The 14,194-nt window shown below is 26.5% G+C and overlaps 2 protein-coding genes across 11 annotated transcripts in view; one reads left to right on the forward strand and one right to left on the reverse strand.

Annotated features, from left to right (window-relative positions):
• The window catches only part of LOC119610353 (calcium/calmodulin-dependent protein kinase type II alpha chain), a 33,094-nt gene extending 24,621 nt beyond the window's left edge, over positions 1 to 8,473 (reverse strand). The window contains exons 1-3 of one of the 10 annotated variants that reach the window (XM_037965514.1): positions 8,037 to 8,242; positions 3,853 to 4,104; positions 1,329 to 1,621 (exon numbers count right to left, since the gene is read on the reverse strand). The gene's annotated coding sequence lies outside the window, so the exon portion shown is untranslated. Of the gene's footprint in view, positions 1 to 1,328; positions 1,622 to 1,713; positions 2,051 to 3,852; positions 4,105 to 7,289; positions 8,017 to 8,036 lie in introns of those variants that run through there. The other 9 variants (XM_037965517.1, XM_037965512.1, XM_037965516.1 and 6 more) reach the window with 9 other exon arrangements.
• Positions 8,474 to 11,834: 3,361 nt separating this feature from the next.
• On the forward strand, positions 11,835 to 13,156 carry LOC119610354 (calcyclin-binding protein-like). Its single transcript, XM_037965523.1, has 3 exons — positions 11,835 to 11,995; positions 12,062 to 12,225; positions 12,329 to 13,156. Exons 1-3 carry the CDS (start codon positions 11,981 to 11,983, stop codon positions 12,828 to 12,830), a joined length of 681 nt encoding a protein of 226 aa, XP_037821451.1. The 5' UTR covers positions 11,835 to 11,980; the 3' UTR covers positions 12,831 to 13,156.
• Positions 13,157 to 14,194: the final 1,038 nt, after the last annotated feature.

Genomic DNA, 14,194 nt, shown 5'->3' on the forward strand with positions numbered 1-14,194 from the left:
TTTAAGTCTGTATTAAAACAAGATTGTAACAAATAGAAAAATGGCTTGAAGTGTAATTCAGCTAGCTGAATTGGGATTAATATAAATATTTTCCAGAGAAAATATATTTTAGTTAAAATTTAATAAATATTTTTAATTTCATGTAGCTGACTTAAGCTAAAATGCTATAAATTATTTTATTTTATAAAATAATAAAATTTGTCTAAATTCAGCTGGCTGAATTAGTCTTAAACTTATTATAGCATAAGAAAAATATTAAAAATACTCTTAATTTTCATATTCAGCTATTGAATTTAGTTAAAATTGAAGTCTTTTAAAGGAAATATTGTTTAATTTAAAAAAGATTGAAATTTTTCAAATTCAGCTAGCTGAATTAGGCTTAAATTTAATATAATGCAAAAATAATTGTAAAAACAAAATTTGAATAAAATGTCATTAAATTCATCTGGCTGAAATAATACTATTTCACATTCAGCAGTAAAATTTTGTTAAATAAATTAAAAAATTTTAATCAAAAATATTGCATTTGATTACAATTAACAAACAACTAAATTTTTGTAAAGAAATCTTTTTTTATTTATAAATTAATGCAGTCTTTACAAATTCAGCTAGCTGAATAAGGCTTAAATTTTGATATAGCAAAAGAAATATAATTAAAACAACAGATTTATCAAAATCAGCTAGCTGAATTAACATATTAATGCCATTATTTCAAATTTAGCAATACATTTTAGTTAACTAAATTCAGTGGTATATAATATTAAACAAAAATGTACCAAATTAAAGAAAAATTTAACATTTGTAAAGAAATGTTAATTCGTTTATAGAATAATGCAGTTTTTCGCAAATTCAGCTAGCTGAGTTGGTCTAAAATTTGATATATTAAAAGAAATACAACATTATAAAGAAATTTCTTTAAATTCAGCTAGCTGAATCAAGCTAAAACATATAACTAAGCGATAAATAGTAATTATAATTGTAAAATATTAAACTTTCATCATATTCAGCTAGCTGCATTATATTTATATTTGATATTTTAAAAGAAATATAATTTAAAAAACATTTTAAACAAATTTCTTTAAATTCAGCTAGCTGAATTAAGCTAAATTAGACAACTAAGCCATGAAAAATGTTTTTAATTACAAAATAATAAACTTTCATCTAATTCAACTAGCTGAATATTTATAAAAAATGAATGAAATGATAACATTAAAAACGTCTAATAAAATCTATTAAAGACACAAGTTTTGTTTGCACTAATTTCCTCTGATAAAAAGTCTTATCTAATTTAAAGGCTTAAAAGTAAATTAATTTGATTAAAAACTTACCTAATTTGTTTCCAAAAATATCTATGTAGAATATTTAATTTGCTATAACTATATAGCTAAGTATTAAGACCTTTAAAGGTTGACAACTTGTATAGTATTTGTTAGTAAATAACTCCTTATTTAAAACAGCATTCTGCTTATTTAACATACATATACAGCCATTTTGTTGTATTTAAATATTTCATATTGTAGAATTTTCTTTTTTTTTTCTCTGCTTAAATACTATTTGCTGTCTATCCAATTATATTTGTCATTATTTGCTTCAAACCCGCAAATCACCTGGGAAATTATACCTTTATATGAAATGGAAAGAAAAAGGAAAAAAATGTAGAGGAAAAGTTTTAGGATTAATATGTGTGTTTAATTGGTAATTTATACAACTTACTTGGCATAGTTATTATAGCAATTACATATATTTGTATGTAGTATACATATGTAGGTATATATAGTAGTGTGTAGGTGGGTGTAAATGATTTTATACCGGATAAATTAGACTTCTTGCTATCAGTATTTTGTGATGAGAGAGATTTCTTGGTTCTTTTTTTTTTCTTCTCTATCTTATGGATGGCTTTTCATTTTTCACTTGTGGTAAATGTGGTGTCTGTGTGTGTGTGTATTGTTAACAAAAAGCATTCATTGCAAAACAGTTCTACTAGTAGTAGGGATTATTAACACAATTGTCACTTCTTTATACGGATTATTTTACACAAAATTCTTCTTCACTTTAATTAAAAGGCACAAAAACTAAACAAACGTCACTTACATACATACATATGAATTAAAAACACATAAGTCAGTTTATTTTGTTGTGGATTTTACATACATACATATTTTCATTGTGTGTACTTTTTATAGGTACTATTATTTATTTAATGCGAACAAATTAAAAGCTTAAAACCTTTTGAGAAATCTTATCTTGTATTAAACCTAAATACATTTACATTTATTTAAGGTTTTATACTTATTAGAGAAATTTTATTTATTTAAATAATATCCTTGCTTTAACAACTACTGTTTAGTTTAAAATCTAATTGGAAATAATTGAGGTTAAACACGTTTGTTTATGTAGTTTAGCTTTAATTAAGAAAAGTTAGGTTAAATATATTGTTAAACAACTTTGAGCGGCGGGTTAAACTATACGTTTTTTAAAGAAGTTTTATTGGAAGAGAACTTGTAGAACTTAATTAGTTTTCTAGATACATATAAAGGAGCTTTCCCTGTCCTTTAAAAGAAATAATTTTAAACTAGTTCAAGAACTAGTTCCTGAAAGCATTGGCAGCCTGTATTTGCTTTAATTAGGAGTTGAGATCAAATTGGCATGTTATAATATTCATGGATGTTACGAAGCACTAAAATGTGTCATAGTGTCCATGAACTTTATGACACTTTCAAAAGTATCACAATGTTCATGAGTAAGGTGACATAAAGACACATTTAGAACTGGTTCTGTGGAAGTCTCATGGTGTCAACACTAATACTATGAAATGATTCTGCAACTGCTTCTTTAAATAACGATGTTTGATCAAATTTGTCGGAAGAAGTTATAGGGTAGCTGGTACTGTGGAACCCTCATGGTGTCAACATTCATACTATGAAATGGTTCTAAAACTGCGTCTTTAAATAATGCTGATTGATCGTTTGATTTTGACTTTATGACACTTTCAAAAGTATCACAATGTCCATGAGTAAAGTGACATAAAGACACATTTAGAACTGGTTCTGTGAAACCCTCATGGTGTTAACATTCATACTATGAAATGGTTCTGAAACTGCGTCTTTAAATAATGCTGATTGATCGTTTGATTTTGACTTTATGACACATTCAAAAGTATGTCCATGAGTAAAGTGACATAAAGACACATTTAGAACTGGTTCTGTGGAAGCTTCATGGTGTCAACATTCATACTATGAAATGGTTCTGAAACTGCTTCTTTAAATAATGATGTTTGATCGAATTTGTCGCCTTCAGAAGAAGTTATAGGGTAGCTTTAGAGAACATACATATGTATATTCCTTCTCCAGAACGGTTCTGAAACTAGTTTTCTTTTCGGCAATTTTTGAAAAACAACTGATAAGATATACACTTTATTGAAAACGGAACTTTTTTCAGCAGTTATGTTTAAAATTTTAAAGATCGGAACCAATTTTGAGAAAAGATTAAAAATATAAACACTTTCCTGAGAAAGGTTTTGGAACATTTTCTTTTTTCAGTGATTATTGTTTGAAATTTTGAGAAGCACATGATATTTGTGTAAAACTATTAGTGGCCAAAAACTGTTACCAAGAAAACTCTTTAGTTCTTAAGAATCCCAATAATGTTCCAGAGAACGAGTTAAAGAAGTTATGGCTAGCTGCTATACAAGAATCTAAGGTGTTCAGGTTTCACTTGTTTTACAACAAGTTTTTCAAAACAAATTCTAATAGTTTTTCATTTAAAACAAAAACAAAATACTTTTAAATCCTATTTTGCTCTACACTTACGACTTATCATTCCTGAAAATTAAACTATTCCTAACATACTTGCCTAGAACTCTACTATTAACCGCTATTTTATGTTTGTGTTAGTTGAAGCCAAGGTTGTTAGTGTTGCTGTTTGTTGCTCTTGCTAAGCCAATAGAGTCGCGGCAGCAGCTCGTTTTCGACCATGTTTTTTACTGCTCTTTATAAGTAAGCATAACTTGTTAAACATTTAGCTCTTTTCAATTTCAGCCTTAATAAACATTTTTAACGCTGCAGGCAACATTATGTCCTTTGAGTTGATTTTCTTTTAATTGTGCTGTAATTGTATGAAAATGAGCATTAAAAAAAACAAAACAAAACAAAACAAAAAAATTTCACGAAATACAACCCAAAAAAAAAAATGAGAAAATCACCACTGATGAGAGAGTAAACATATTAAATGAGTGTAGAAAAAAATTAAACCTGCTCGTAGGAACATATAAACCAAAATTTTTGTGCTTTAGGAAGTGATTTAAATGATTTAAATCAAATTAAAAGTATTTGCTATTAATTTCTATAGGAAATTGAAATGTTGTACTACTGCCATCAGGCCTTTTAAAGTATTACATGTTATAATTTGTTGGCGATACAACATGTAATTTATTTTGCTGCTTAGCGACCCATAATTTTGTTTTATTGCTTGCATTTGTTTTTATTAAAGTTTTGTTTGTTTCTTTCTTTTTTTATATAAAAGAAAAAGTAAGTCAGTTAGTTTTGGTTTCAAACACACACAGTTAATTAAGTTTCCTTGAAAGTTATGACATCTAGGAAATACATATTTTTTTGTAGGTTTGTCCCACATTTCTTTTTTGATTTTTTTTCTTTCTTTGTATTGCTGTGGTGCGTCTTATGCGAAAGAAAAAGTATGTTATAAAAAGTTAATTGTTACTTTGTTAATTTTTTTTCCTTAATTTTTAGTTCATTTTGTTAAAGTTTGTGAAGTTATGCTTAGAGGTTGAGAAATGTTAGTTACAATTAAGTAATGTTTAATTTTGTTTAGGAACAACTTAAATATAAACTAAAGAACCATCATCAGTAGAATAATTTTAAATTTGATAAATTCTTAAGTCCCCTTATTTCTCTGAATACAGAGTCCATATCACTTTTTTTTTTTTTTGGTTTAACTATTTTTATCTAGAATTATAAATATAATTGCGGTTTTGCTTTATTCTTATTTAACTTTAACTTATAGAATTCTTATTTGGAATTTTATTTAAAAATAAACAACTTTACTCATTTATATCCTATTAAAACAACTCTTTCTTTCATTTAATTTATAAAAAAATATGCAAAAAAATTACTGCTATTAATAGTATAAAAATTCAGAGAATTGACAGTTTTAGCTTTAAAACTTAAGAAAATTAATTTACGTTATTTTTTTATTTCTTTCTCGAATAAAAATTGCGTCAATTGTTTTGTTCGCTAAACAATTATCAACGCCAATTAAGGTTTTGATGAATATTCTAAGAGGGTAGAGAATAAATTTCCCACTATCAACGTAACTAGTTAAAGTAAGAAAATCACTTAACATTTTGCTGAATTATTACACTAAAGGTACTTTAACACCGAACAAATATTTCACTTAAACGAAAATTCAAAAAGTTTTATAATTTAGTTAAGAGCTTTGTAGTAGATTAGGTAAATAGCTGTTCACAAAATTCTCCAACTAGCCTCGTATAAAACATAGACATGTATGCAAAAGTAGGCGACATTCTTGTGACTTGTCATATAAAAATCTTAGGCATCATTTAGTAAATTTTTAAATTGTATATATTTAATTGAAAACTAAAAAAGTTTTATTAACAAAAATTTAAAGAAAAATATTTTTTAAAACTACATTTAAAGGAATGAAATCTTTGAATAGACAAAATACCCCCTTTAAGCCAATTTTTTCATTAGTATAATTTTCATAATATTAGCTTAAGTCAAAAACAAATATTCAGTCTAAATCTAAATGTATAGAAATATAAAAATATTAACGTAAATTGATAATTTGAAATGTCAAAGATTTGATGATCATATGTTAGTAGTATTTAATAAAAAATTTTCAAAATTTTGGAATCTCAAGATGTAAATTTTGCTTAAAAACTTTAGCTCTAACCTAAAGAGATTCCCTTTTTAGTATTTTAAAAAATTTTCAAAAAAAAAGTATGTAATTATATCAAATTTCAGTTTTATGATAAATTTCAATACAGCATGTACTAATTTGTGCTAAATTTTTAATATTCTTTTAAATTTAGAAATTAAATTTTGAACTTAATTAAAAATGTTATACTAAATCTTCAATATTAATTCAAAAAAATACATTTTTTACAAAAAAAATTAATTTTGAATAATTTATCTTGATTAGCAATTTAAAAATATAAGTTAAATTTTATCACCTTTCTTTTAATTTTGGAAAATTTCAGAATTTTTCATTTAAATTCAAAAGTTAATAAAAATATTTAGAGCACACAATAGCGCTAAAATTATAAGAAGAAAATAGGGTAAATAAAAATCTAAAGCAAAAAAAAAATAAAATTACTATTTTGCAACAAAAAATAAAATAAATTTGCAAAAACACAAAATAATAAAATAAAACCAAAAAAATCTAAAATTCAGTCATAAACATTCCCAGACAAGGAAAATGTGCAAGTACTATTATTGTTGTTTAAACATTTTTACGCTGCGCATTTAAATAAACTAAAGAATTTTTAAGAAAACAAAGAAAAACACAAATAATTACACTAAACTTCGTAAATATTGAAAAAAAAATAATATAACAAAAAGATTTGCTTCTTTTACACAGCTGACATTGAAGTGCCAATTGTAGGTCACTGGGGAAAAATTGTCCGGCTCACAGCAAAAAAAAAAATCATATCAATATGGATGGTATGTCGCCGTCGTTGTCAGTGTGTTTGTTTGAATGTGTGTTATTGAATAAAAAAAGTTTTGGTTTTTTTTATCTATTGGATGGGTTGGCATAGTGGCGAACTTAAGTATTTCATGGATTCAATAATAATAATAATTACTATCATTTAAATCGCCTGTTTTTGGTTAATATTATGATAATGATAACTATATATCGTTGTACACTGTACAACAATTTATACAACATTTAACAAAACACAAACAAAATCATTTATTTACGTTTAACTTGGGCAAATTATTCATTTTATTATCAAAAAAAAAAAATTATTCGTTATTTTTGTGTATTTTAGAGCTTTTTTTGTTTTTGTTGCTGCTTTTGTTTTTGTATCATTTTAGATATACAACACACGTACATACATACATATATTTGGTAGATACTATATACAATTTAAACATACATCTGAATATTTATTTTAATAGCATTCCTCACATCTTGTATTTCTTTTGTTGTTGTTTTTTTTTATTTTTTGTTATTTATGACAATAGTATATATATTTTATATATATGTATGTATGAATATATTTCTATATATAAATAGAATATTTTGTATACCTTCTTTTAATAAGTAAATGGATGTTTATTCATTTCATTTATGTTCCACATACATTCCACACTTTTTATAAAAACGGCCAAAAGGCGAACAAAATAATAAAAAGTAGGAAAAAGTTGTAAAAAAACAATAAGAACTCAACTGTTTATGGTTTTACGTTGTTTTTGTTATATTGTTATTGTTGTATTATGTCTAACTTCACATACACAAACATACGCGTGTTTACATTTATTTATTTCGGTTTTTTAATCTCTTTTTTTGTTTAGTTTTTTACCGTTCACTGTTATTTTCTAACTATTTTTTTATTTTGTTTTATTTTTTTCTCGCTTTTTTTGCATTTCCCACAAAATAATAACAACTACACTGCTCTATACACTCATGTGTAACTTCTTTTCCGCTACACTGGCATTTTCGTTTTCATTTGCAATTGTTTTTTTTTTTATTTCTCTAATATAATTTTTTTTATTATTATTATTGTTGTATTAACTTGTGTGTCTGTCTGATTTATTTGATTTTTCTCGTTTGAGTAGAGGTGCAAAATAGTAGAGAGTCGGTCGCATGCAAGCAATTTACTAGAAATTTTTTGTGAAACGAAAATTTATAAATAAAATGTAGCACAAAACAAGAAAGAAAAATAAGAAAAAAATCTGAAAGACACCAAATCAAATTACGTAATAATTGACTGACTGTGTGGTGTTTATAGGAGGCGCAGCAGCAGCAGGCAGGCATGTGTGTAAAGTAGTACTTACTTTTTTTCTTTTTGGTTTTTTTGCAAAAGAAAATAAAGCATTTTCGGTTTTAATTTTCTTTGCCATTATTACAGAAAAGAGCAGAAATGAAAATTGCTTTTTAGTTATGTTAAAATAAACAAATCAAAAACAATAGAAACATGCAACAATTTTTTAACATTGAATAATTTATTTTTTTCGTATAATTTTTTCGTTTACCTCACGGTGAAGAAAGAATAGCAACGTTGCTGGGACTTTTTTAAATGTTTCTTTTCTCAACAGGGTGTTTCAATAAAATTTCATTACTTTTGTTCACTCTTTCTGATCGTAACAACAAAGGAAAGTATATGCAAAATATAAACAATGACATCTTTCAGTTCATAATTTATAATTTTAAAAACATTCGTATATAATTATGTGGTGAAACATTTTAAGGGGCTCGTCATTTAGTGTTTGTTGTTGCTGTTTTCGGGTGACTGCAGTTAATCGAACTTTTGTAAATAAATAGCGGTTATTTGACAAATCGTTATTGATGGCAAAGAGTTGCCACTATTTTGGAATATACAAAAAACGCTATACATTTTATAATGCTACGAAAACAGCGACTATGGGATGATAATATACAATTGTTCCTATTTTTATAATAGGGCAAGTATAGTTTAAATAACATGTTAAAGAATAAAATTAAGATTAAATGTTTTAAATCATTGATAATAATTAGAAATTATAAAATAACAGTATTTAAAAGAACGGTTATTTGGCCTATTTCGAATATGCTTTAATTTTCAACAAAAAGGCAATATGTAAAATAAAACTTTGTTTGTGAATATGGGGGGTAACAATTGGTTTTTGTGTATTATGGGTTAAAAATCATTGAATCACCCTGTTTATAAAAATCCTGTAAATTATTTTCTTATTGTTGCCAACTTTTATTATTTAAACAGAGCTGCCGATGCTTACAATAAAAATAAAGGTAATTTTAGGGTAATTGTGATATTTGCTGCATTCTGATATTTACTGAACGTGTAACATGCAATATTGATGGATCGTGTTCCATAGCACAGAAAACCCCAATATTTATCATGGATGACGTGATAAATATTGAACGTGTAGCGATACATTTGTAAAATACATATGAAAAAATAAAATCAAATCAAAATTAAATATTGTTTTAAAAGTTGTTAGAAAATATAAAAGAAGATAGTTGACCTGTATACCCTAAAAAAAATGAAAATACTGACGTGTAGCATAGTGGCGGTATTTATCAATCTATTAAAATAAGTCGTGATCCAAATTTATCAATACATATTGAACTTGTATCATACAATAAAAAGCTATACAAATTACATAATATATATTTATCAAATTTATTAAATTATTATTAAGTGAATTGCTTTTTATTATACATAAATATTTTTTAAAACAGATCTGCCTTTTATGGAAGCATGTTTTTTATATTAATAATAAGTTAAAAACGTAAAAGTTATTATTAATAAATTTTACATTTTTAATTAGCAATTTACAGGGTATATATAATAGCAATTATATTATTTATTAAGTTTTAGAATATGCAAATTTATAATTATATTTTTTGAATCGAATTAAATAACACAATTTATTGCAACACTCATATTATTTTTTAATGGATACATAAATTTCGTCACAAACGTTCAAAACTTTTAATTTCTATTTTAGTTACCATTAATGGTTATTAGGTGCTAATGTCATGACATAAACAATAATTTTTGTTCATGCATGCACAACACCGACGACATTTACATATGTAATTTTTCTTCGAATCGTTTGTTCTAGTTTTCCCCCTTTTTTACAAAAGTGACTAAATTGCCGCTTATGAGTTGTATATGTATGTATGTATATGAAAAAAAATGTATACATAAATTAAAAATTTTCACATGTTTCCATTAAAGCGGCTTTATTGGCCTTATAAATAATCAATCGAATAAAATTGAGTTAATAAAACTTTAATTTACAGGTGTGACAAAAAATTTAATTATTACCTTGTCTGATCTGACCTTATTTGGCAAACAGTTACAATGTTTGCACACTCACCGCAAACAACACAATAACAATAGCTTTTAACATGTTTTGGCAAATGATCTTACCAAATATGGTTTAAAAACACGGGCTAATACTTTGATAATTGCAGTTGATTGTATGAGCATGTTCTTTTTGATATAACTTTAAAATTACCTTTGCAGTTATTAAATTTGTAAATTCAATTCAAATTTGGTGAAACGTTAACTAAACTCACAAAAAATAATGCTTGATTTACCCATTCACAATTTTATCTTGTTACGTCATATGAGCTGGGACCGTTTTCAAAAGAATATCCTTATGGCTTCAACGATTTTTACATCCTTAAATTAAAAATTGAACCTTATTAAAAAATATGTATGTATATGTAATTGTTTTCTTGTGTTTTTTCTCCATGCTATATTAGTTGGTTTTTCAGGAAACAATTAACAGTTTCATTGGCGGAACAGGATTGGAACCAGTACAAAATGAAAGAGTGCACGGAAAATGGATCGAGCAGATAGACAGTCTAATCACTACTATCTAGAGACAAATCTAGCTAAGCGATCGATCTAGATCATCATAGACACTGACTATCTATCTACTATCTAGCGATATCATACAATCATCTATCGATGCTAATCGATAGCTATCTAATCGATCTATCGATCTATCATCTATCTAGCTATCTATCATCTATCTATCTATCTATCTATTCATCTATCTATATCTATCTCTAGATATCTATCTATCTACATGATCTATCTATCTATCTATCTATCTATCTATCTATCTATCTATCTATCTATCTATCTATCTATCTATCTATCTATCTATCTATCTATCTATCTATATCTATCTATCTATCTACTATCTATCTATCTATCTATCTATCTATCTATCTATCTACTATCTATCTATCTATCTATCTATCTATCTATCTATCTATCTATCTATCTATCTATCTATCTATCTATCTATCTATCTCTATCTATCTATCTATCTATCTATCTATCCTATCTATCTATCTATCTATCTATCTATCTATCTATCTATCTATCTATCTATCTATCTATCTATCTATCTATCTATCTATCTATCTATCTATCTATCATATCTATCTATCTACTATCTATCTATCTATCTATCTATCTATCTATCTATCTATCTATCTATCTATCTATCTATCTCTATCTATCTATCTACCTATCTACCTATCTACCTATCTACCTATCTACCTATCTATCTATCTATCTATCTATCTATCTATCATCTATCTATCTATCTATCTATCTATCTATCTATCTATCTATCTATCTATCTATCTATCTATCTATCTATCTATCTATCTATCTATCTATCTATCTATCTATCTATCTATCTATCTATCTATCTATCTATCTATCTATCTATCTATCTATCTATCTATCTCAAAATCGCTCAAATTCCGTAGGCTGCGCTTTTCCAAAAAATAAAATACAAACTTCAATTAATAAACATTATTATTAAAACCCTTTGCTTTTTAAACAAAATTTTACTATAATTACATAATAATTTTTCCACTAAAAAATTACAAGTTTTACAGAAAATACCATAACAACTCTTAATGTATTTAAAAAATTGTCAATTTTCTTAAAAACTAAAAAATATATTTTTTCTTTCGTTTCAGATCCATGAGGTACAATTCAACTGTAGATAATTTCATTAAGACGTACATTTCCCCTACCCAATATTTCACATATTAAATGGCAACACTCCCGTCGACATTTTTAGTAACAGCCGCCGATGTTAATTTGTTATCGGCTCAGTGTTCTGTTTGCTGCACAAAAGAAACATCGCGAATTTTTTTACAAATATTGAGGAAAAATAAGAAGCGTACGAAATTATTGATTCCTTTCCATAAGAAGATCAATTAAAAATCGTTTGACAAAATGAGTATTGAAGAGGTAATTTTAATGGAAACAAATTTTGCAAAAAGCAATTTAACTAAATTTAATTAAATCTCTTTATAGTTGCGAAAAGATTCTGAGGAATTTACAAAACTTTTGTCAGAAGCTACCCGCCAGCGTGTTAAGGACGCACTTATCCATGCCAAAGCTGAGGTGGATCGTGAGATAGTAACATTGGAATTTAAGGCTAAACAAGCCGAAGAACGTAAAGAGCAAGGACCCAGAAGGTAGGCGGAAACTATTCGCATCTCAAACTATGTTCTAGAAAATTCGTTTGTTTGATTGTTTACTAAAGTGCATTTGTTTTGTTTTTTTCTTTGTTTTCTACAGATATTTTTGTGAATTAACAGAATACGGTTGGGATCAAAGTGACAAGTTCGTAAAAATATTCATTACATTGGGTGGCGTCCAAAATTTAGATGAATCATCTGTTGTCACTAAATTTACTGAAAAGTCATTGAACGTAAACGTGCTAAATTTGCATGGCAAAGATTATGGTCTTGTAATTAACAATCTACTAGAACCCATAGATGTTGTTAAAAGTTATCGCAAGATAAAAACTGGCATGATTGCCATTTATCTGAAAAAAGTCAACGAGAATAGACATTGGTCTTGTTTGACTTCGATACAAAAACGTCTAAAGGAACAACAGGATAGCGAATTAAAGTCATCGGACTCTGATAATCCTTCGGATGCTCTTGTTAATATAATGAAGAAAATGTATCAAACCGGAGACACCAAAACCAAGCAAATGATTGCCAAAGCCTGGACCGAAAGTCAGGAAAAGATTCATAAAGGTGATGGCAGCGGTTTGGATTTACCAACCATATAAATTAAATAAGACAAATGGATGTGTAAAAGAGCAGCCGTCTACTAGAATAGTTGAATTATTTTAAATGGAATTTTTGATGTTCGAATCATTAATTATTCCTAATTCCTCTTGAATTGTTTTATGTACAATTCCATAGTTTTTAAATTCCGTATTTGTACAAATACTTACACATGTATTCTAATTGTAATTTTGTACTAATTCAATCCTAGCTTAATAGTCATCCTAAAGTTTAATCATTTATATAAATAACTCGTAAACATTTCATAATTTATATATATACAGTGAATTTATAAACAAAGTTTTAAATTAAATTGTTTAAATTAAATACTAAACGAAAATATTTTATTTTAACAATTGCATTTGGTTGAATCGTAAGTATGTAATATACAAAATCATTCATTTACTTTAAAACAGTCGTTAATAGTTTGCGAGCGTTTTTAAAAATCAATGATAGCGTTTTGAAGACAATATTCTTTTCTGTAAACATATCAATTTTGGTGATCATAGCTCCAATATTAGGCATGCTTTGGACAAAACTGTGAATTTAAGATTCAACTAAGATAAGATGTTTTTATGGCTTTATCACCAATAAGTTTCAAGAGCTATAACTCAGAAACTACTGAAGCGTTTTATACGATTTCTAGTTTTGCATACATGTAAAAATTTCATCATAAAGATACATATGCTCTAAAATATTATAAATTTTCGTTTTAAAACGCTCCCGAAACGCAACTGTAACTTCAATATATAATAACTTCCGAACCAGCCAAGCTTTTTCCAAAATTTCTTCACTATAGTATAGACTTTTAAATTAGCTTTCATAAGCTTCGCAATTTTTTGAAAACTGCCACGCCCATAGAGCGTTATATAGCATTTTTAAATTTAAAAGCTTATGAAACCGAAATTGAGGAGCTTTGTTAATCTTTTCTTAACACTTTAGATTTATCATATCTTTCTCTACAAGCGTGCCAAATTTCATCTAAAAAGCTCAAAAAACATCGAAGTTATAAGCAAATTTGTGAATTTATGTTTATGCCACAAAAAGTGATTTTTCAAAAATTAATTTTTTTTGTGAAGTACTAGGAAAACATAATCGAACAGTAGGTGGATTTTACATCGTACTTTTTTTTGAAACGCTATATCTCGGAAACTAAGAAAGATAACTGAACTTTCTTTTTGACATATAATAGCTTAGGAATTGAGCTATCATTTGGATCGAAAATTTTTTCGCAAATGCCACGCCCATTATGAAAAAAATGGGCGTTTTACTTTAAAACGCTTGTAAAAACGTAATTTATAAGAGTTTTTCAAAAATAATGATGGCATCTTTTAGATGATATCTTTGTCTATAAATATGTCGAATT

This window comes from Lucilia sericata, unplaced genomic scaffold, assembly GCF_015586225.1.
Source record: "Lucilia sericata isolate MDLA Ls3-8-SP2 unplaced genomic scaffold, ASM1558622v1 Contig001168F_arrow, whole genome shotgun sequence".
NCBI classification, from domain to species: Eukaryota; Metazoa; Arthropoda; class Insecta; order Diptera; family Calliphoridae; genus Lucilia; species Lucilia sericata.